General features: G+C 45.5%; 5 protein-coding genes across 5 annotated transcripts; 3 read left to right on the forward strand and 2 right to left on the reverse strand.

Moving 5' to 3' along the window:
• Positions 1–23: 23 nt before the first annotated feature.
• BHQ10_000354 (uncharacterized protein) lies at positions 24–895 on the reverse strand (the record flags this gene model as incomplete). The annotated part of the gene is made up of 5 exons (XM_040875807.1): positions 24–139; positions 195–252; positions 318–446; positions 507–578; positions 641–895. The coding sequence occupies 5 exons, from the start codon at positions 893–895 to the stop codon at positions 24–26; spliced, it is 630 nt and encodes a 209-aa protein (XP_040728859.1).
• A 768-nt stretch (positions 896–1663) lies between these two features.
• On the forward strand, positions 1664–3231 carry BHQ10_000355 (uncharacterized protein; the record flags this gene model as incomplete). Its single annotated transcript, XM_040875818.1, has 9 exons — positions 1664–1684; positions 1743–1763; positions 1820–1862; positions 1920–1994; positions 2060–2096; positions 2152–2222; positions 2284–2621; positions 2673–3029; positions 3088–3231. 9 exons carry the CDS (start codon positions 1664–1666, stop codon positions 3229–3231), a joined length of 1107 nt encoding a protein of 368 aa, XP_040728860.1.
• A 9009-nt stretch (positions 3232–12240) lies between these two features.
• On the forward strand, positions 12241–14002 carry BHQ10_000356 (uncharacterized protein; the record flags this gene model as incomplete). Its single annotated transcript, XM_040875829.1, has 3 exons — positions 12241–12688; positions 12744–12765; positions 12820–14002. 3 exons carry the CDS (start codon positions 12241–12243, stop codon positions 14000–14002), a joined length of 1653 nt encoding a protein of 550 aa, XP_040728861.1.
• An 836-nt stretch (positions 14003–14838) lies between these two features.
• On the reverse strand, positions 14839–18726 carry BHQ10_000357 (uncharacterized protein; the record flags this gene model as incomplete). Its single annotated transcript, XM_040875840.1, has 4 exons — positions 14839–15346; positions 17368–17468; positions 17570–18156; positions 18225–18726. The coding sequence occupies 4 exons, from the start codon at positions 18724–18726 to the stop codon at positions 14839–14841; spliced, it is 1698 nt and encodes a 565-aa protein (XP_040728862.1).
• A 347-nt stretch (positions 18727–19073) lies between these two features.
• BHQ10_000358 (uncharacterized protein) lies at positions 19074–22996 on the forward strand (the record flags this gene model as incomplete). Its single annotated transcript, XM_040875851.1, has 7 exons — positions 19074–19116; positions 19169–19176; positions 19238–19442; positions 19505–19821; positions 19893–20336; positions 21092–22748; positions 22806–22996. 7 exons carry the CDS (start codon positions 19074–19076, stop codon positions 22994–22996), a joined length of 2865 nt encoding a protein of 954 aa, XP_040728863.1.
• Positions 22997–23106: the final 110 nt, after the last annotated feature.

Here is a 23106-nt window from a genome sequence, read left to right on the forward strand (position 1 = left end):
ACAAAATAAATGAACCAAGGATATTAGACTTTCTCGCCTCCGCGAGAATAGAAATCACATTGTTTGATATGACTTGATTTGCCAGTTTGTTCGTCGAATATCGAGAAGCCGTAATTCGCGGCGTTGGGAGGAGTGTACACTGCAGGTTTCTATTTAGTATAAAACAACTGGACAAAGTATTCGGGCGTACTCACGATGGAGAGATATGGCAACGTTGTTGGGATCCATGTTTGATATTCTATGTAGTCCGAGCTAATGAAATAAGAGTCATTAGTGTTGACATATTCTCTTTTGTGTCCGTAGATAGGGGGAAGTACCTTATCAGACATGTAGGTCACTTGATTCTCGCCATAGACAGTCTCCTTGGTGATTTGCAAAGGGGCATTGGGGGCTTGGCCCTTTTCCGGCCATGAGAAGAGGGTTTCTTTGAGGGAGCCTTTGAGGATCTATTCACTTCGTATCAGTCTTTGATCTCTTCGTGTTTGAGGTATGTAGAAGAGTCCTACCTTCATAACACAATGGGCATTGGCATGATCATGAATCGCACTTTCCCTACCGGGAGACCAGACGAGAATGAGCTACGAACACACAATAATTAGCACAGGCCATGATTCAGCTATACAAGACAGAGAGAGAATACCAAATTACTCTTCCCGTTCCCCTCATCCACTAAATTCCGAGTATAATTCCGGCTCACATCCGACATGGCATACACCCCCCATTCCGTCTCATCGGAAACATATTTCTCCATCAGTCGCTCGATGTCATGAGGATCCACATCTTCAGAGTCTAGACCTGAGCTGGGGCCCAAAGCTGCGCTGAGGTCTTGGACGAGTTTTTCAAAAGCGTTATCATTGTTGCTGGCTTGTTCGGGGTCGGATTTGAGGTACGGCATTGTCTCTTTTTTGGTATAGAGGCCCCCTTCTTGAATATTTAGAAAGGAAAGAGTTGGAAGAAGGATATCGGTTACAAAAGTCGGTCAGATAGCTAGCAAGTGATAAGGGCCTTCGTTGCTGAGCTGTCCAGTGGATATGCGAGATACGTAGCTGGCTGCTGCGTGTAATAACTCAGGGATACGTTCGGAAGAGTTGCCGAAGGATAGAAACTAAGATCTTGTATCCAATGCTCGTTATTCAAGATGTTGTACAGTGAACATACACCGTTGTACAATATCGAGTGCGAGATCTCTGCAAGCGATTGCGAAAGAACGCCGTAAATAAAGCCAGAGAATCAATTGACTGGGAAAAAGAAGTAGTTGCGCTGGCCGAGAGTAGGACAACCGGTGATTGCCTTATCGCGATAAGATTAGCCGTCGATAACCACTGGCAAGCCCGCCAAGCCCGCCAAGAGCCCGTGAGAGCCCGTGGTGCCTGAGGCAGCCGCTGGTAGACCCCACCAAGAATTGCTGGTCGGCCATCCAATAATAAGGCAAGGATTTGCCACCGCCTTTGCACTAATCGATTGTCGAGGCAATTTTTCTTGTGTGTAGACCATGCCCAATTTCACCACAGTCTCCATTTAGTTGCTTCAATTCAATTCATCCCACCTACTGAACAGCGGCGAGCACCTTTGAATTATCGCCGTTTTCATTGCAGCGCAAATCGACCCGTCACCGCAATCTTATCAAACTTCCAGGAGGGGCTTCCCCGCGGCGTGAGACACCATGGCAACTACAGTGGACAAGGTTGGACAACTCCTTCCCAACCATTGTCGCTACCAAGATTAACCGTTATAATGTATAGATCAAAGAGATTGAGGCCGAGGTTCGCCGTACCGATGTTTACGACAGCCTCCGAACAGACAACTGACGATTTTGCAGATGGCCAAAACTCAAAAGAACAAAGCTACGTCATTTCACTTAGGTACGCACTACGATTTGTCTTGTATAATGCCGGCAGGGACTGAATGTAGTGTTATAGGACAACTGAAAGCGAAACTCGCCAAGTTAAAGAGAGAACTTTTGACGCCTTCGGGTGGTGGAGGTGGTGGCGGTGGTACGTTCCCGGGAACGATCTATGGAATCGCGGATGAGCAGACTGCTGACTTGGGGTGATAACAGTTGGATTCGATGTTGCTCGTACTGGCGTTGCGAGTGTGTATGTGTATCCTGGTTCTGTTGCGTCGTGGGAGTTGGCTGATAACGTGATACAGGGGCTTTATTGGTTTTCCTTCGGTTGGCAAAAGTACTTTGATGAGCAGGCTCACCGGCCAGCACTCCGAAGGTTAGAGATTCAGAGCTGACAAAAATACTCCAAAGAATCTGAAATACTGATAAGAGTACAGCCGCCGCCTATGAATTCACAACCTTGACAACGGTCCCCGGACAGGTCATGTACAATGGAGCCAAAATCCAGATCCTAGATTTGCCCGGTATTATTCAAGGTGCCAAAGACGGAAAAGGTCGTGGTCGGCAAGTCATTGCAGTCGCTAAGACTTGCCATTTGATTTTCATTGTCTTGGATGTCAACAAACCGTTGACGGACAAAAAAGTCATCGAGAACGAATTGGAGGGATTCGGCATTCGAATCAATAAGCAGCCTCCGAACATTGTTTTCAGGAAGAAGGAGAAGGGAGGAATATCAATTTCGAGTACAGTGCCATTAACACATATTGACAATGATGTAAGTTTTGAACCTTGCACATCCAACGATGTATCAGGCTGACAAACGCAGGAAATTCGAGCGGTCATGGGTGAGTATAGAATTACATCCGCGGAAATTGCAATCAGATGCGATGCCACGATTGATGATCTTATTGATGTCCTCGAGGCAAAGAGTAGACGTTACATTCCCGTCATTTATGCGCTGAACAAAATCGATTCAATTTCGATCGAAGAGTTGGATCTACTATACCGAATCCCCAATGCTTGTCCAATCAGCTCGGAGCACGGATGGAATATTGATGAACTTCTGGAGCTGATGTGGGAAAAGCTGAACCTTCGACGAGTCTACACCAAACCAAAGGGCAAACAACCTGATTATACAGCACCTGTCGTGTTGAGAAGCACGGCATGTACAGTGGAAGATTTCGTATGTCCTACCCTTTTTACTAATCATTGAACTTCATGCTGATGCCCATCTTTCTAAGTGTAATGCTATTCACAAAACCATTGTCGACCAGTTCAAAATAGCAATTGTCTACGGACGCTCTGTCAAACATCAACCTCAGCGCGTTGGTCTTAGTCATGAGCTTGCCGATGAAGATATCAGTTTGTCTACCCCTGTTTTCTAGCCTGACGTACCTGACTAATCTGTGTGTCTGATAGTAACGATTCTGAAACGATAAGACCCAGCATTCTTCCGCCTGTAAGCAAGCAGGTGCAACCGGCACCCCGCACGTGATGGACACACTGCATGCGACGTACTCTTTGCCTAGGTATCTATTCTAGTCTATGTATATACTCTAGTTCATACCACAGATCAGTGCTCCGTGCCCTCCCTACGCCCGAACTACTCCATAGAGGTCATGGCCATGGCCACTATGCAGGTGGCCGGTGCGCACTGACATACCACATATCTGCCTCGGACTTGTCTAGAATCAATCAATGGCAATTGTGTTACTTGTTCTCGGCCGTACATTTGGGGAACGATAGGGAAAGGTCAAAGGGTGTCACCACAGCATCCACTCACATACCGCACCAATACCCATTCTTCACACATGAGAATTGTTTAAATCATGATTTATGTAGTATCGTCTTTTTTCTCTTTGCCAGACGATTCGGTTACACTGGCATGGGTCTTCTCCGGGGAGCAGCGGAGCGCGAAAAGCTGGTGGCAGCTGCAGCCCTAATTGAAATCGAATTTTTACCTTTTGTGGAGAAAGTGTTGATTGTAGTTATTCGTCAGTGATAAAAGTATTACAAATACATTCTTGAGCTTCGAGATAAGTATTGTTCTTATTTCCCCCAATTTAAAGATTTTGACATGCATAGATCGATAGCGCCGTTTGTTCTTCAGTTGTTCTTCAGTGATATACGCACATGGACATCGTTTTCGTCGTATTCGCAATATTGGAACACAATCATGATATTATATTCACCTTTTTTGTATATTAATATTTGTCCTCGGACCGGCCTAGAACTGGTCACAATCAAGGGTCCGAACGGTCAGAGCGCACCTGTCAATAGTCCATCATAGGGCTAGGTTACTTTCCTTCCCTCCTGTCTCAAGATGATCATTTTTTGTCCTTTGCATGAAAAACAAAAGATAAAAAAGAAAAGAAAGAGATCGGCCATGACCTGCCGATCGAATCCTACAAGTCAGATTTCAACCATGTACATACATCAATACCCAGGGGCTAGTCGGTTCTTTTTCCGAATAGAATGGATAACAACGTACAATATACAATACATTGATGGTGAGGGGAGAACTAACTCGTCTCGGAAGGTTTCTGCAGGGGTTTGCATGGATTGTGGTACTGATTCAGACCAGACTACGTATGGAGTTTGAGTTTGGATAGTTTTGTTGTACATGAAGATACGGAGTCAGATGTAGTACAAAGCTGTATGTAGCACGAAGCGTGGGATGAATTCCATATCGGCTCSTGCCATAGTCTGTAGATAGGCAAATATACTTCGCCGTATGACGCCTAATCTAACATCACATGTCTGAATAAATTCTGCATGAATGGGTGAAAGAAGAAGCTATTAATGATTGACTATTAGACAGATGTATGCTCTTGCTCCGGATATTGTAAGAATTAATCGATATTATTGTATATCTCGTATCGACTATCTCATATTCAGGTTACATATAACATATCCAAGTCAATACCTAGAAATCAAATCTTGAAAAACGCTTACGTATCGAAAGAGTAATAGTATCCATGAATACTCCGTAATCGATTCCTACCTATACCAAACAAGTACAATAGCCATACCATTTTGATGTCATAGGCTATTTTGAAATCCGTAGGTCCGCAGTGAAGACTAACAGTCTTGGAAATTCCATTATGGACTACAGAGTACGTTAGTACTAAGACAAACGCTATAGACATCAAAAACAAGGAACATAATATGAAAAGATTGTACGTAGGTGGTAAAATGGCCCAGGGGAGGCGCGAAAAATAGATTAATTTACCTGACCACACACCCCCCCTGGTCCAGTTTCTAATCCTTCCGGCACAATCCCTGAAAGATGACATGGTGGTTGATTTTGGGCCGCAGAGGGTGTCGGTCATGCGGATGATCTGGATTTTTCTATGCTGCCATTAAGATGTCAGAGGAGGTCATCAGGTCCCTACGCCCTACCTACATATCCTGTTAGAAGGGACGGTGAAGGTACTTGTTTGTTCTATGGGGTTGCCGAGGATAAGCCATGTAACTACCCAAGTACACCGCTACATTTGATGTTTGTCCACCGAGATTTGTCGGTGAGAGTATCATCGGCTATTTCTGAAGTTTGTTTGAATGTATTGTCACTTAATGAGATGGATGACGAAATCATTGCATTGTTAGTAATCTCATTTTGTGTTGGCTTTTGTTATTGGGTTAGATAGCGTATCTATAGCCAAATGTCATATAGTGTTGCCTGTCATGTGGTTAACATGTACCCCAATACCTATTTAGACATTCATCTATCTAAATGCTATCTAGCACGTATTCCAAGCGACTGGAATAATAAAAAAAGAAATAGTTTCATACATTCAAGTATGTCTAGAGTGCAAGTTCCATTTTACATGTTATTCATAATAGGTCAATACGTACCATGACCCCTTTGGAGGTGATTAGCTTGTTTATGATAAGCGAAGTGATTACATAGCTGTCATAGCTTGACAATGCGATCGGTCTGAGCTTAGAGATAGCGGAAAAGGTCTGATAGTTATAACTCATCTATCTGATTATGGCTAATGATTTGATGAAGGTAGATTTAGATTTAGCTATTCAATAAGTAATATTCCTCTGAAGGTGCTCTTCATGATCAACTTTCAAGGGCTGATGCTAATCGAAAAATGGCTATCAGCTATTGCAGTGAGAGAGAGCATCAGTTGTTGGTATCGTGACTGTTGAGCTCTGTTGTCTCTACTTACAACATTCGCAGTCGAGAAAAGGATGCGATCATTTGCTGCCTGATACTGTACTTTATCTTGATTTGTTTTATCAGAGGGGTATCCTATACTGATAAGTGGGATGTTAAGGTAAAGACTGGTTGAACCTGACTTTGCAGTGGTGTTTTTCATGTCTTTAGGGCTCATGTAGGGTTAGGGCTACAGCTCGTATATGATTTCCGATTTCGGGAATATGGCTTCACATCATGAACCAACAGTCCAGGTTTGTTAGATACGTATCACTCAACATAATGTTCAATCGAGTCATTTACTAAATGAACTAGTCATGTATGCCTCAGGTCACAACTGTAATTGACGATCTCCGCCGCGGATCTTGACTCCGCTTGCGAACGAACTCTACGACAATCATATTGTTGATCCAACAAAGAAAACAAATTGAATTTTCTGAATGACGCACTCTTGTCAGGCTATAACCGAGATTGATATTAATAACGACACATATCTATATATCCTGAAACCTCCTTCACGATCGGCTCTCTGAACCGAACAACCTAGATTCCACGACGCAAGAAGGATTTTTCAATATGGACCAGATTACGTACCTCCAATGCTCAATTAACTCTAGCGTGTTTCCCCTATAGCGAGAATTCAAAAACTGTCAGTCAAAGCAGGATTGAAATGCCCTGACTCGTACCAGTCTGGATACCAAGCTAACGAACAAACAGGTGTTAGTCTGACGGGCCGGATCGTTTATTGCTGCATCCCGGAAAACCTACGATTGATGCTTATGCTCTTCACATTTCGACTTGACGCTTACAGGTAGTTATTCGAAGAGGGTTAGTGTAGAGGAGTCGAGACTCTATCAACCAACGAGGTAATTTAATTCAAAGAATATTACACCAATGAACGATTAGGATTTCTCGTATAAAAGTTTTAAATCAGACGATGTTGCGCTTAGTCTAGTTCGCCTATATAGTGTACGAAGGATGATTGAAATGCGATTACTCCGCACGTACCAATATGATCTAGTTGAACAAGCTGAGTAGATGTGTTTACTGACCATACTACGTAGTAATGCTGGTTATTACTGTCCCCCACGAAAGGCTTCATCTTTTATGGTCAATGTCAATCATAATAAGCATGATATATCTCAATAGTTCAAATAGCTACGGGCTAGCTGGTCGAAAAGACAATCCAATATTCATAGGTAACTGCGGCAAACGGTCAATTGACGGAGATTCGAGAGCTGATGAGTTGATATTAGACTATCCGAGATCGGCCTTTAGCCTCGGACATGCGTCGTTGTCCCCGCGTGTCAGATCGGCCAGTATTAGAAATCATTTCCATGCTTTTTTAACAGCAATCAGTAATCGCTAGTGACTAATTAGGAACGTTTCGCGCGGTGCGTACTCCAGGGTCGTTGAGGGTTGTCAAGTTGTCTTTGCAGCTCGGTAGTAGGCACCCGGAATCTACCGTGTACCTCAAGGATACACCTCCGGAGTACGTACGTAAACGGAATCTAATTAGTAGTCTAGTACCAACTACGCCGTAAGTAGCAAGTAGACTAGGACGCTTGAGAGTAAGCCAGGTCCACCATGCGGCCAGTCAATCGAATGTCATCCACAGCGGCCCGAAGAGGCAGTGGCTCGCTCCGTCGGAAGCTTTGTCCAAGTCCAAGTTTGAGCCTTCAAATCATCAATCAAGATCCCCACTCTATTTGAAATTTTGGATGAACAAAAATCCTAAAGGGCTAGCCCCGTGGCTTAGAAAGTCAAATGCCAGAAATTTCATTTAATATATGGCATCTTTCAAGCTGGATTGGCCCGTTCCTTTTCCTCATTTAATTGCGCATCCTTGTCCAACTCCTCCCCAGTCCCCTCTTTTCTCGAGTTACGGCGCTAAACTAGACTCGAGGAGGGTGGCCAGCCAGTCAGGGCTCACAGCCTTGCAATCGATACATCACGCAACGGATTCTCATTTGTTGATTTTCACTTTTCGCTTCGCCGACTCTTCGCCGTACCGTGGTCTGGCCCATGACGCTAGACTGCGTTAGTAGTACGACCATACTGTCGCTAAGTTGCTTCGTTGCTTCAGCCTTGACGAACCGCCGCTCAAGGATCGTGCTTGGCTAAAATCTCACCATCTCATCTTTCCCCATGGATTTGCGGTACATAAAGGGCGCTAGTCTGTTAGCGTGCTTAGTTTCCACGGATGCCGCAGGCTCTAGCTCAGCCTCTGTGGACCTGCGTGCGGATCTTCGCCAATCAGACTGCATATTATAGTTCTGTATCGACGTACTGTATGGTATGTAACTGTGTATATGTATTTTGTATCTGTACAGTATTACATATCATGCTGTCAAGTACTTCTCAGAACCCTACTGGATGTTCCAGCCAGCCTCGCCGTCCTATTAATAGTCAGTTGCCCGTGGTACGGAAGAGAACGGTACTACTTTCACCGATTGCCTGAGCAGCACTTCTCCTCCATTCCGGTCAAGCCACTACGGGCAAAAAGTGATTTGACTAAACAAGAACTGGTTCACTTCGCAAGTGTTTGTTGTTTGATTGCTATCATCTGTCAACAATACCATTATACTTATAAAAGATGAAGAAAATGTAACAAAGAAAGCAGAACAAGGTTTGCGGCCCGGACCTACTTCATGCCCACCCAAACATACGTCGGACGTTCTTATCGGCAGCAAATCGTCACTTTTGCAATATGATTGGCTCATCGCATAGTATCAACTGTCTTGATACGATTCGGCTAGGATACAAGGCGAGACAACTACGTACGTAATGAAACGTGCACAATACGTAATTCAGCATTAAGCTTAAGCCAAGATAAGTATCGAATCATACCAAAATTACTCATGTATTCTGACTATCCTGAGCTTGGTGATCATATTTTCCCCTCTTCTGCGTATATGTGATTAGCTTACGTAGTACACAGAGACAAACCAAAAGCCGACGGTAAAAAAAAAAGCCTCACGTTGGAGATTGTATACTACTGGTCCCTGCATACTATCCTTGTAGATTTGTCATGGATACGAACTATGACCCAGGATAGCCTGGGTAGCTACATACTACGCAGGATAACTACATGGCACGGAGTACTATATTCTTTCATATCTAGCTCAAAGTTGGCTAGTAACTAGGTTTTGGTCTCGATCAAAAGTCCATACGTACTGTGGTATTTCTCCTAATCTCCGTGTCGTTGGAAGTCTGACATGTATTGGAAAATACTGCATGTTATTGCACAGAATCAAGCAATTGCCCTGTCATGAGTCCGCATTCTCGCATGTCTCTCCGCATAGATGCAGCGTATGACAAGCGACTATTCTAGTCCTCCGTAACTGGGATATGGGTATGCAACATGGCAGCTTGCGGCGACGTCGCAGGAAGGCACAAGATATACATGTTCCCCACGCAATCTATGTACATAGTCGCTCTGATTAGCCTCGTGAACCCGCAGCCAATTTCGCTCACCTGAGTGTCAGTCATGCATCGGATATGAGAAGTGGATACTAAGTCACTAACTTCTTACTACATGCTTACGCAACCTCGTAAGTATTCTCTCGTGTTAGTGTGTATGACATGTACGGATTATCCAATACTTGTTTGTATTTGATCTAAAAGTGATCACCAAAAAGTCTGTGGTCCGTGCTAACTACGTAGCTTAGACCAGTATCGCGATATGACGATCAATGAATCATGCCAAAAAGGACAAGAAACGAAGATCAGAATTTCCCTAATTTGTAGTAGATTTTCTTGCTAACTACTTACATATGTAGATCTCCCCTGCCTCAGCAAACGAGGGATTACCCGGACGGACCGAAAGTGTACGGCCAAGTATTCCTTACATCATAAACTTTGTATCTCGTGGAGATTGAAGTAGGAACATGTGGAAAGTTTAAAGTGTGTAATCAGCATGGCAGTTGCATGTCTCGTTTCATATGCCTTGCCTCGGCGTAGGCGACCGAAATCTGTGCCAGCTTCCAAAAAAGTGTCATCAAGTCCGCATGTCAAAGTACTCATGATGGGTCTATGTACATTATAGGCTGCTCGATGTCTACTGCTCCATTTTTCTGCTTCACTCTTTCGAATCGTCCGTGCCGTTTTCTCCTAGATCAAACCTTCGTGCTGAGTTATGCTGCTTTTGCTAACAATCACTGGATGACGAGCATCGAAATCTAAATCAATTCGTGCCTCAAATGACTCGAGACCACCCGTACTAAGATATTGTAGTAGCATCGAGGATGATACAGTATCTTCCCCTACAGATCGGTTGTCATCTGACTCGCTCTCGCTGATAGACGAAGACGGGTTTATGGCGTATTCCGTTCGAAGCTGCTAATGATTGCTTCGTGATATAGCCCAGTCCCCAAAATGGAGATTGCTCGTGATCTGTATCTAGCCATATGGAAAGTTAGGATCCGAAACTGTTGGTTGATTCGACCGTTGTCAACCATACAAACGGCGAATGGCACAGTAGATAGTTCTGCGGGATATTCCAAAGAAGACTGATTGATTGAGATACAGTAACATTCGCTTGTATCTTACACCGTACGGTATGCCTGTAAGTATGTAACAGAAAAACCGCCGTTTCGGAACGGTAAAAAATGACAAGGCAAGATCAAACTAGATTACTCCGTAGAATAGCCCTCACTTTTCTGATCTCTTTTTTGGCCCTAGATAGAAAAAAGTAACTAAAAGGAAACTAAATACCCCTGTCAAAATAGCCCGGTCAGAAAGAGCCAATCGTTCGAGGTCTCCGCACTGTATTTTCTTCTCACCCCAGCCAACCACCGTGCCGTATCAGCCATTTTATTTCCCTTGACCTACGTACTTGCGTTTTTATTTGACAATGTACTCGACTTTCTCGCCTCAAACGAAATGAACAAAAAGGTAGGAAAATTACCGCTAGCTAACTGGACTGCTCAGATGTTATGAATATGCAGTAATTATTTCCGTGTACAGATACCAGGTGAAATTACACATCTAATGGTACGGAGACGGTAACTTACTTGTAAGTACTATCCTGAATTTCAACCATGCCCTAGATCAACCTATCTAAATAATTCGGCTTGAAAAGAAAGCTAGCTTGCTCCATACGTACCTGTCAATTGTGAATGACTGCTTATGAATGGATTAGGTAGGATTTGGAAGTTAACTCCAAGTTACAACTGATCTCACCCTTCGAGAATGTCAATTGGTTAGGCACGAAACAAATGAGAGCTACGCCGTGAATCCCTTTCTCATCCGAGCAGACAAACAGTACATTATTCGTCCTTTGCTCTTTCTCGCTAGGAATCTAGTAGTAATTCGATGGAGAATGAAAGACAATGAAGAAGGGGGGAAAGCAAGCAGTAATATAAAATCGATAGATTATAGTATTTATTATGTACTTTCTTTTTCTACCGATTTTCCCATGATATATACCTAAATTGCAATAACTAATACATGGGTCCTATTTTATTTATTTGATTTTCCACCCTCCCTGCAACAGCCCAAGGCTAAATAATAGTTTCTTTACCCGCCCCGATTGGCAGCCATCCCATTATTACTGCTACTGTACGGAGTACCCAGGTAGGTATTTTATCGCCTTATTGCCTAAGGTTGCCCCTCAGGAGTCGATTCGGTCCAACAAGGCTTGATTTTCCGCCGATTTTCCTTCCCCTCTCCCCCAAATACCTGCAGCTCGCGGCAAAGCTTTGTTTAATCTTAGCCTCTGGCCTGCATACATATATACAATCTCATATATATACATATCGCTGCATACTGCCTAGTTACATATTTACATACATATACACTCACTCACTCATTCATTATCTCCCCAGGCACTCGATTACCTACCTCCCTGGACCCGGGATCTGGACTCGACTTATACTCGACCTGACCTCGCTAACCTTCTCCGGAGAAACCATAAGCTATTGTGTGTGTGTGTGTGTGCTTTTCGTGACCGGACATTCCAACTCGACAATGAATTGTCTCGTTACAAATAATCTGATATCAAAGTGCGCCTGAGGAACAATATACCAGTCCATTAGTCGGCACTTTTAAAGCAATCGACTCTCTTAGATTGCTAGCTACTTTCTCAAGCTCTTCTGGATCAAATCGATTATTGACTGGAACTCGGAAAATTCCTTTTTACTCCGCAGTGATTTACGCAAACTTCATCGACGACAAGGGCAACTCCCCGGTGTATTTCGTATCTGTGGACGAAGTACTTTCGACCATGGATACGGATGCACCCAACGGACAGGAGAGTGATTATGGAAGTTCTCCATGGATCGAATTAGGCGCATTTGAGTCGCCAGGAGGCTCGCATCACAGCCCACCATTGCCGGATTTCCATGGATTCAGCTATGGATCTTCACCTATCATGCCACTGGAACCGGCATACAGCATGTCTATTCCTCCGCCATATTCGACAATTAACTTGACCATGCCGGCTCATCCTTGGCCTAGTATGTTGACTACCCAGTCACCATTCCCGGAGACTTCACTGTCGCCTGCGCCTACTCCGACTTTGTCAATACCCCAGCCAGTGCCTATCCGGCCTTTACATACGACTCCCGCACCGTCTGCGCCGACACCTCGTAGGACCTTGACGGATGAAGATCGCCGTCGGATGTGCTTGTACCATGAAGAGAACAAGTCAGCTAAACAGACTGACATAGGAGGTTAGTTTGCCCAGCAAATGGAATCACAAAGACGAGGTTACTAATTTCATCATAGCTTTATTCGGTGTAGAGAGGAGGTAAAATAAGATTCTTCTGAGCTATAAAGGACCTTCATGCTGATTGTCTTACAGTACTGTATCCAAGGTCCTGCGACAAAAAGAAAAGTACCTAAGTATGGATGACGGAAGCCGATCTCCCATCAAACGAAGTAAAGGAAAAGTGCCCGACATCGAAAAGGCTCTTGCCAACTGGGCTCGAAACTATCAGCGCCAGGGATTCGTTTTGACGGACGCTATGATCAAAGAGAAAGCACATTTCTTCGCTACAACCTGTGCTAGTCCAGATGGGAAATCAAAGATCCTCACCGCAAGTTGGCTGGAGAAATTCAAGCAGAAAAATAACCTGTCAGGATCAAAGTCTCGAAAGAACTCTACAGATACAATCGCAAGCGATAGAGAAGACCTGCCTCATATTCACTCTCCAACTGGCACGCTCATATCGACGGGTGTATCGCCTATTTCTCCTACAGGATTGACGCCGTCGCCTCTTTCACCTTCTATGAGCCAAGAAACCCTAAAGAAAGAACTTGGCGAGAGCGCTCTTCTCGATTTCTCCAGAGATCCAGTCAAGCATGGCCACTCGCAGAGCACGACTTCCCTCGACACGATCCCATCATTGTCTGCCGGCGTAGCTAGTCCGACATCACCTTTGGTCTCTGAAAGCCCATACACTCCAACCGTGCGGTCTCGCCTGCCTTCAATCAGTTCTGCTGCTAGTCGACCCCGAAGCCAGACATTCCCACTTGCAGGAGATGCCGAGTCTCTGAATGGACAGGGGGAACACCACAAGGTCACAAACTCAAAGCACTCCATGAACGGATCACTCTCCGTTTCAGTGGTCGACTCACCCTTGGATGATGACTCGGAACACAAAAGCCCGAACGATACTGGCGATGACAGCAACAGCTCAATGAAACATCACAGAAGCAACTCAGACCTGAAATCGATCAGTACCTCGATGCAGCCTCCACCCGTACCACCATCTAGATCCAGCACAGTGAGCAGTCCAGTCTCTCCTGGATCACCGACGCAGGACGAAGCGCGACGTGCCCTAGAGCTGGTCATGAACTATATCCAGAACCAACCTTCAGGTTTAGGGCTACAGATGCAGGACTATGTTACAATGGGTAAATTGATGGAAAAGCTTGATCTGGTACACAACAACCAGTCAATCTCGGGCAGGCTTCATCGCATAGATGAGGACACCGATGGTCCTCAAATGACTAAGAAGAGGAGTATTCACTCCTTGACATAGTCTATACTTGTTACAACTGTTTGATTTCTTATGCATAGTCAATTTTCATTTCCTCCTCGATACCTTTCCACTTTGTTTCCTTATCTCTTACTTTTCATTTTCTATGGGATATATTTTAGGACCACGGGCATCATCATTATAAGGGCTAGGGACGCAAATACGGATATAAGAAGAGGTGGGATGGCAAGATCAAAACCTGGGGGGCGACCCCCATTCTTGCCGGAGTTTTTTCTTTCTATTTTGAACTTGATTGAACGCATTGGAATGTGTTTTTTCCCTTATTATTTCGGCCTATGGAAACATTGACACAAGAAGGGGTCCTATTTACAAGGGGACTAGAACGAATTACTACAACATATCGGGCAACCACCACATACACCACGAACAAGCAGAGCAGCTCGAAAACGCCGCATCTACAGGTATTTCAGCCTATACCTTTACCTCGTCCTCTTTTTGGGGGTTTGTTGCATTCATCTTTGCTCTTCGGTCTTTGTTAGTCGATTTTTGATTACTGTTCAGTTTCTTTCAATCACTATCATTCGATATTCATCGAGGGAGCTTGCCTGGTTGGCTTTTTGTGGCTTTTGTTTTCCTTTCGCTTCTCATTCTCTCATTTATATATAGTTTTATATCTGCTTCATGCCTTGGAGACATGTTTGCTCCAGAAGTATGCTGTATGTAATTTATGATGCTGGGCGGCTTGTGTATAATGCAATTCTGAAGTTCGCTATCTATCACCCTCAGTACACGTTTTCATATCCAGTCGTCATATTCATCTCATTATCAATCATTTTTCTAGTGAATCGCTATGAAGAACAAACAATCAACATGTAGAGTCACTTTACAATCCCACGCTCTTCCATGAGACTACTCACGCTCTGCTCTGACAACTCTGGAATCAGTTTGATCAACACCAACTCGACAATGGCATAGATGAGATGTTTGTTGCAGTATGCATCGGAGAATGGGTCTAGTAAATCACTTTCTATAGTCTCCAGAAGGTCTTCCGTATCAGCTGTCGAGCTCTGTGACGAGCCTTTGCTAGTAAAAGGTGATGTCTCATTATGACTACTTTCGTTCCTATCATGAGGGCGATAGTCATTGACTTGATTTTCGGCATTGCCACGGAAAAAGGCTCGAGCGACAGACTCCGGAATTAGTGACAATATATCCGTGGCGCATTGACGTTTGATAACAGCAATCTCAGACGGGGAAGGAGTATTGCCTCCCGGAGCTGGGGTAGATGCATCCTTAATATCAGAGTTATCAATAACTGTCTGGTGGTCTGTGCCGTTCAAAGGTTGCCCCTGCTGTGGTTGCTGAAAGGAAGGAGATACGTCGTTACTGGGTCGAGAAGGTTGTTGACCAAAATTGTTGTTATTGGTTGATACACTAACAGGACGAGCATTCGACGGGAAAAGAGTAGTTCTGACGGTAAATAACAAAACCGGCAAAATCGTGGGGGTCAGTACATATCTGCTTATCAAATCGCGTAGGTACCTAATCGAATGTAGTAATTGGTTAGCGAAGAAGAGACAGATGCGAAATCCTGATGTATCAAAAGTCGGCCGAATAGGGAAGAGAGATGAACGCCGACCGTGTGAGAAAAAGCAATACATAGCACAAAGAAAAGGGAAAAAAGAAAGGAAAAGGTCGCAGCTCTAGCGAGATGAGCGCCGAATCATGTCTGCGAAAAGGAAAAACATGTCTCCATCAACCCGCGCGCGATTGTGAATTGGCCTAGACTTTTCAGTAGCATGACCAAAGATGCGAAAATGCATGTCAGGCTTGAATCAGAGAGTACTCGGAAGTATCCAACTGCAAATTGCCACTAGGTATATTCCAACCAGAGCGCATTACAAATCAAACTAGACTATTCAAATGACTTGTGTTGTAAATTGCTGTTGATGGATAGTAGCATCAGGGCGTTCACGGTTGGAATTGCAATTCGCCTTTCTCGAACAAGCAAAGTCAATTGCTAGACTTGTGCTAAGTCCATGGTAGCGTTTTGGCATGTGTTTGACAAAGTAAGCTGCCATGAGTAGCGGATTAGCGTTCTTGTCCTTCCACTCCGTCCTGTGTCTCATTGGTGGGTACTCGAACACGGACAGCCTGTGAACAATCTTTACAATGGCCATGGATGCAATAATGCCATAGTCGACAACTCCAAGTTTAAATCGCGATCAGCGATCAGATTCGGCGGGATTAAAGAGAACAAGTATGGGCTTTGCGGGGTGGTGCCAGACGTCATGCAAGATGAGACCGATTTTACGGCGTAGCAGGATCAAGCGAAAATTCAAATCGATCGCTCACGGTTTACCATTGGGCAGAAGCTTCACTGACAGACGGGAGGTAAGGGCCGATCCAGGCACCTCGGTCCGTCAATGATCAACCAGCTCAGGCCACACTCATTAGTCGTGAGCACTGAGCAGTGCATCGACCTCCGGTTGGTGTGTCTTGACTCGTAACTGATAGATTGAAACACTATACCCTGTTGGGTATCAGTAACGGCGGTTCAAAATGAGGGTACATTCTCTCGATAGAATGTGAGAAACTCGATTTTGGAATGGTGCCCAATCTCTGCGGACCATAGCGACAGGAGCCGAAGACTTGAAAAGCCAGGATAATAGCGAAAAATAATAGTAATGACATGGATAACAGTCGTGGCCGTATTGTGAACCGCGACCCACCATACTAAGAGTCTCGGAATGTAACGTAATAAATAGTTCGGTGGTATTGTAAGTGTATACCCATGATGATTTCCGTATGTATTGTATTGTAATGGGTCGGTATAGTGTTCGTAAGATTCGTCACTGAAAGATTGCACAGGGTCATTTATCGAGGGTGTAGGGCGAAAAATGGAGGGCGAGGAATAGGTGGAAATCCTTGCAATCATGAGTCGCGGTGAAACCGCATTGGCCCATTTGGGAGTTTTAGCAGATCAAGTGACCGAGACGCTATGCGAGTAGCCGAAACTGGGCTATGCTGACGAGATAGTTCATTTCCAATCAGATTGGTGAAGTGGCTGTTCACACGGTCATGCGAGAAATAAGTCTGCCCGCGACGATAGCCCATTCGATGAAGCTTTGAGACATGCTGATTGACAATGGCACCGTCCTCTTTCCGTCATTCGATTTGACAAACTCGTAGAGAAACGAGAGGCTTCAACATTGAAGGATCTTAGAGTGGTACTGGTTCTTTGAAGTAGAATTGTAGTCATGATAAATGAACACAACGCGCGCGTGAAGGTCGGAGTCTTCTCCGATGCATATTGTGACGAAGTGGAGACAGGGAGTCAAAGAAGATAAACGAAAACAGAAAGCCAAAAATATCTACTTACCGATCAAGAACGCTACCTGTCTCACCTATCTTGCCAGGACCTGCCAGAAACAAACTCTGAATCAACGAGAGCGAACCATTTAGCCATGGCATTCTCTGTGGTACCCCCAATGATTGGGATATCAAACTAAAGACTCTGTAGCTGAGCACAGGACGGCATAGACTTGGCTGATTTGTTGCTTTTGTCGTAGCGACAGGGGCCGCTTGTAACATCTCTGTAGTTTTTACCACTGGATTGGATAATGCAGTATGTAGCAATCCACCGATGACAAAACGCATCGTAACATATGTGAGGTAGACGGAATATAGTATCTTCCATAGCCATAGCGAAGCCGTGGACCGCCTATGCTTCTGGGCATTTCTGTCTTCGTTTCCGTCCTCTGACAGAAGACCAAATCGTTCCAGGCGGTTCAAGTCCGCTACGGCATCCAGGCTCTGCCCTACAGTCACTGTGGTCACAGAATCCCGCTGTTTCGCCATAGTAATGACCTTGCTAATTGCGGTCCAGATAAACCAGCCCTCACATATCCTCCCACTAACTTGGTTGCCCAAGATCAGATCGGACAGAACATCTTCGACAAGTGTTCTCAAACACACATTTTCCAAATCTTCAGTCGGCAATAGCACCGCCAACACGCCTTGTGCCAGCAAGTGACGGTACAAATTCTCATTATTCTGTTGCTCCGATGATCGTGATGGTGTCGATACATTTGGCACTGGTGAGAGTCCTGGGTGTGGGTTAAGATGGTGGTATATCTCACGAGCAGATGGCTTCACTGCAACCAAGTCGGAGCCCTGTGTCGCGATTCGGTATGCTAGAGACACCATTGGGTATAAGATTATGTTCAGACGGAAAGAAGAGTGGGGATATTGGAGTGCATACCGGTAATATGAGCGTGAACCAGTCCAGTGACTTCGTCCAAGACGAGCTGCCCAACGTCCACCCGCCGAAGTCTTTGTTCCAAGGCCCGCGTGCAGTGTGCAATCAGTTGCAAGACTTCGTCGACAAAGAAGTGATCTGGTGTAATCCTTGCATACCATGAATAGACAAATTCCTTGATAATGACCGCAGTCAGAGCGTACAATTGCAAATCCACATCGTTGGAACTGGTCAAGGGTGGTAGGAGCTCTTGCAAGGGTCGGGGTGCGCTCGATCCATATGTGGAGACATCAGGACAAAGAACACGCCGAATTAGCGCGACGGTACTTCTGTCACCAGATGTGTCATTGGACTCCGAATCAGCTGTGTTCCTTCGATTCTCTGTTCGCGACTTCGTTCGACCGGGTTGCGAGGATGCGAAGGAGACGTTGGAGGTTTTTGGTTGTGACGTCGTTGCTCCAGGGTTGAATGGAGAGGGACCTCTCGGGGGTAGGCTCGTGGTCATTGCATCGCTGGAGCAGTCCACAGTCAGACTGAGTGATAGCAATCAATAGTCTATCACAAGAAAGGTAGAAGTAGAAGTAGAAGTAGAAGGAGACAGAGAAAGAAGAGTTGTCGAGATGGCTCGGCGGAAGGAAGCTAAAGACAAAAACATCCAAAGAGGAAGGTGGCTTCCCGAGGCAGGAAGCGGCCTATCAGCGCCAAGTGGGAGGATACCAGCGATCATCTCTTTTTTGTACAACTTCAATTCTAAAAATTTATACTCATTGCTGCATGTTTTTTTCTCTCCTGATCTTAAGGTTGTAAATTCAATATATAAACAGAGCGAATTTTGCAAACCATCTATACGGAATGTCTTCATCTACTATCCCGCTATGGCTTGATTGCGATCCAGGTTAGTGGCATGCTGTTAGGTCAACGTGAACGAGAACTGATCATGGCTTTAGGACACGACGTAAGAATACAGACACTTGCAAAGACTTACATCTCAAGCCCTGACCGTCAACCATGAGTAGGACGTTTTCGCAATTCTTCTTGCAGCCCACCATCCGTCCTTGAATCTTCTTGGTATTACCACAGTCCATGGCAACTCGTCTTTGGCGAACACGACGGCAAATGCGGGCAGTGTCCTAGAAGCAATCGGACGACCCGATATCCCAGTTTTTCCCGGCTCGAAGAAGCCGTTCAGTCGAGCTGCAGTACATGCGCCAGATATCCATGGTAGGCATTTAGCATGACTATGGTCTGGGTAACAGCTTCTAACAAGGTTCCTGCTCATATAGGCCACTCTGGTCTCGATGGCACAGATCTCTTGCCCAAGGCAAGTCGGCCTCCTGTTCTGGATGCGAACCCAATTCTAGCGATGCGTAATGCCCTGTTAGCCCAACCACCTAATACGGCATGGCTCGTTGCTACGGGCACATTGACAAACATTGGCCTGCTATTTGCAACCTTTCCCGAGGTTGCAGAACATATTAAGGGTCTGAGTATCATGGGCGGTGCCGTTGGAGAAGGATTCACGGATGTGCCCATGAGTCGGCTCCCGGGAGAAGAGTCTCGAGTTGGAAACACCACGCCGTGGGCCGAGTTCAATATATACGTGAGTGTTTGAACTCTATGTTTTGGTAGGCACTATCGCCGATAGTTTCGCCGCTAAACAGAGATTCTCAGTGTGACCCAGAAGCCTCCCGATCTATCTTGTCGAACCCGATTCTTAGCCCAAAGACGACTTTGATAGCCTTGGATTTGACGCATCAAGTACTTGCGACAGTTCCAATCCAGGAGAGAGTTCTCAAAACTAGCACATCACAAGCATCATCGGCAAGTGAATTACGTCGAATGCTGTACGAATTGCTGGTGTTCTTCGCAAACACCTATCACGTAACATTCGGTATGGAAGGCCCGCCACTACACGACCCATTGGCAGTGGCTGTGATTTTATCGAACCTGAATCCGGATTATGAGCAAGCACATCCGAAGGAAGTGCTCAAATTCGACGACAAAAATGGAGAGCGATTCGTTGTGCACGTTGTGACTGACGGGGAACACGGAAGCACTCCTGAAGTCACGGGACAGCTAGGTCGTACGATAGCAAAGCCGACGGAAGGTCAAGGTGTAAGCATCCCTAGAGCTGTGGACAATCAAGCATTTTGGGAGTTGGTGCTTTTATGTTTAGAGCGTGCCGAACAGTGTTCTCCATTGAAGAAGTGAGCTCAGAAATACGTCCTTGGGTCGCTTTTGTTGTAACCAGGAGGCTGGCACATGTACATCAAAGATCATGTTTATAGATTTGGATCTCTATTCTCGTTAATACTTCATTCTTTCTCCTTTTGACAATCCGACAAGAACTACGTATTACAAAGTATGGTGGGTTCTCAGAGGACGAAGATCACGCAACCATGATTGGCTGCGAAAAGCGCCCGCAATGCCGTCAGTGGAATAACTCTCCGCCTTACAGATAAACGTTCTCCGACTCACTCACGATTCATCAATCAGCCTCACCACTTCAAGAGCCTTCAGCCGGGAGGTTATATCTGTTGCAGCTTCGTTGACTTGCATTCCGCCTGCAAATTGTGAATATTCCTTCGTCGCGTATAATAAGCATTCAAGTGAAACGGCCATCGCCGCAACTCATTCGCCACCCGGTAGAATTTGATAGATTTAAAATCATCGCATCCTCAGATTATGTCCAACTCGTCATGTTTTACCTGAATCTACAATCTTGATACTTCTCCATGATGCCACCGACAAGTTCTCCAACGGTAAGAGATCGCTGAGTGATACTTTCTCTTATCAATGCGGACTCCTGCTTATCTCGTACTTGATCGTGCAATGGCAATCAAATACTAACTGAGTCGCATTCCATACAGGAAACACCTGGAGTTCCATCTGCTGCTTTGGCGAACCGATACTTTACAAACGAATTACAAATGTTATCAGATCCAGTCCCCAGTCTGGCTGCTACACTCACCAACCTTCCAACAGAAGCCGAAGACGCCAACCATGAGAACGTGAATTTTCTGCGGACGCGCCCTCACTCCCCGTCCGATTCATCAAGTCGCGCCAGACGTAGGCGGTTGGCGCTGTTGCCGGAGGTGGATCTTGAGAGCATGGACATTGACGAACAAAGACGCTTTTTACCATCATCCGCCGAGGCTACTCCACGTTTACCCACCAGCCGTCGCTCGCACGAAGTATATAATACAAACCTGAGTTCAGAGGGGCGAATATCAGGTAGAAGATCACTTTATGGATGGGCTCCTGGTTCTGAAGGGGAGCCGGGAAATGATTATCTGGGCTATCAACATACATCCCAGAATGAAGCTCCGGATAGTATATGGACTGTGGGAAGAGGCTTGGATCGCGAAGCCAATCGCAATACATCTCTCTCTCGGATGGCGAGACGAGATGCCACCGGGATAGCGTTACCATCATATACTGTCGATCCGGCAGAAGCAACAGACCCAAGCAGCCGACACTGGTCAGACCACAATAGCGACACATTCACCGAGGCATTGTTGCAGTCTGTGCGACGTGGTGCAAGGTATGCTTCTCGAGCACGCACCCTTCAAAATTACATTTTGGACCGAGAGCGACTCGCCCGTCAAGAAGCAAACGAGACGGAGCGAGAAGGAGACCGTGAGCGAGAGCGGGAACGGGAGCGGGAAAGGAGAAATGCAACATCCTCGTCCTCATCGCGCGCCTTGAGAATGAGCTTGAGGAACATATCTGGGGATCTACGGGATAGATTAAACTCACATCGACATTTATTAAGCGAAAACCCGCCCAGTGCCAAGCTGAGGGAAACGATAAAGTACCTAGAGCGAGTCCGCACCTCCGGCTCGTTATCAGAGAGCATCGAGACTGCTCTCAAAGGCGGAGTCGTCCAATACGACCATCTCAAAGGACCATACAATGACAGCGATTTCATACTCGATACTTCTTTTATCAAACCACCGGCGTCGAGCTCGTGGCTGCGGCCGGGAACTGTCTTTTCCGGGTCTCAGAAAGCTGTCAATAGCATTGCAGGCCACAATTTTGACATGCTGTCCCATCGCGTATCACAGCCTACGGAACCCTCAGCGGATGACAGTACAAATCGCATTAGTGTATCGACGAGTAGCGGTCGAAGGTACTGGGCAAACTCTCTATCCCACTTTCCTAGTGACCATCACCATTCTCCGAACAGCAAACACGAACTATGGCCAGTCAAAGTCACCATCCACAGCGTCGATTATGCGACAATGACCTTGACGGGGACAATGGAAGCCTACAATATACCAGACAAGACGTCTCCGACCCGGGACGCGCATATAGTCACATTTTTGGAAGGCGAAATCATCGATTTGAATGCACATAGTCTAGAGACGACAAGTTTTCAAGCTGACGCGGATATCGATTGTACATATTGGAGAGAACTGCGGCCGTTCAGAGGACTGAACGAGGACCAAATGACGAAGAACTTGCTGAGTAAGAAGTGGGTGATCGATGAATTGAACAAAAATTGGATTCTGATGCGTTGGAAGGGTATGCAAATCTTTTTCTTTATTAATATACATCCACGAAGCTGACAATCTCTTTCAGAACGCTGCTTCATCACACCCACCGATGCTCGCCAGGGTCTTACGATCTCTGGATTCTACTACATCTCTCTACATCGCGCAACAGGAGAGATAGAAGGCTTATACTACGATCCCGGTAGTTCACCATACCAGCAACTGTCCCTCAAACCTGAGAGACCAACCATGTCATTTCCCTCAGTTGAATTTCGATGATGCCTCTCTTGCGAAACACTCGATTCACTTGCACATATTTTAAGTTTGCTGTGTTTATTCTCTACTATACAGCAGGGTACCCCATGGCATGGATAAAAAAGCATGTTCGC

Source organism: Talaromyces amestolkiae (genome assembly GCF_001896365.1).
Source record: "Talaromyces amestolkiae strain CIB chromosome Unknown scaffold1.1, whole genome shotgun sequence".
Taxonomy (NCBI): domain Eukaryota; kingdom Fungi; phylum Ascomycota; class Eurotiomycetes; order Eurotiales; family Trichocomaceae; genus Talaromyces; species Talaromyces amestolkiae.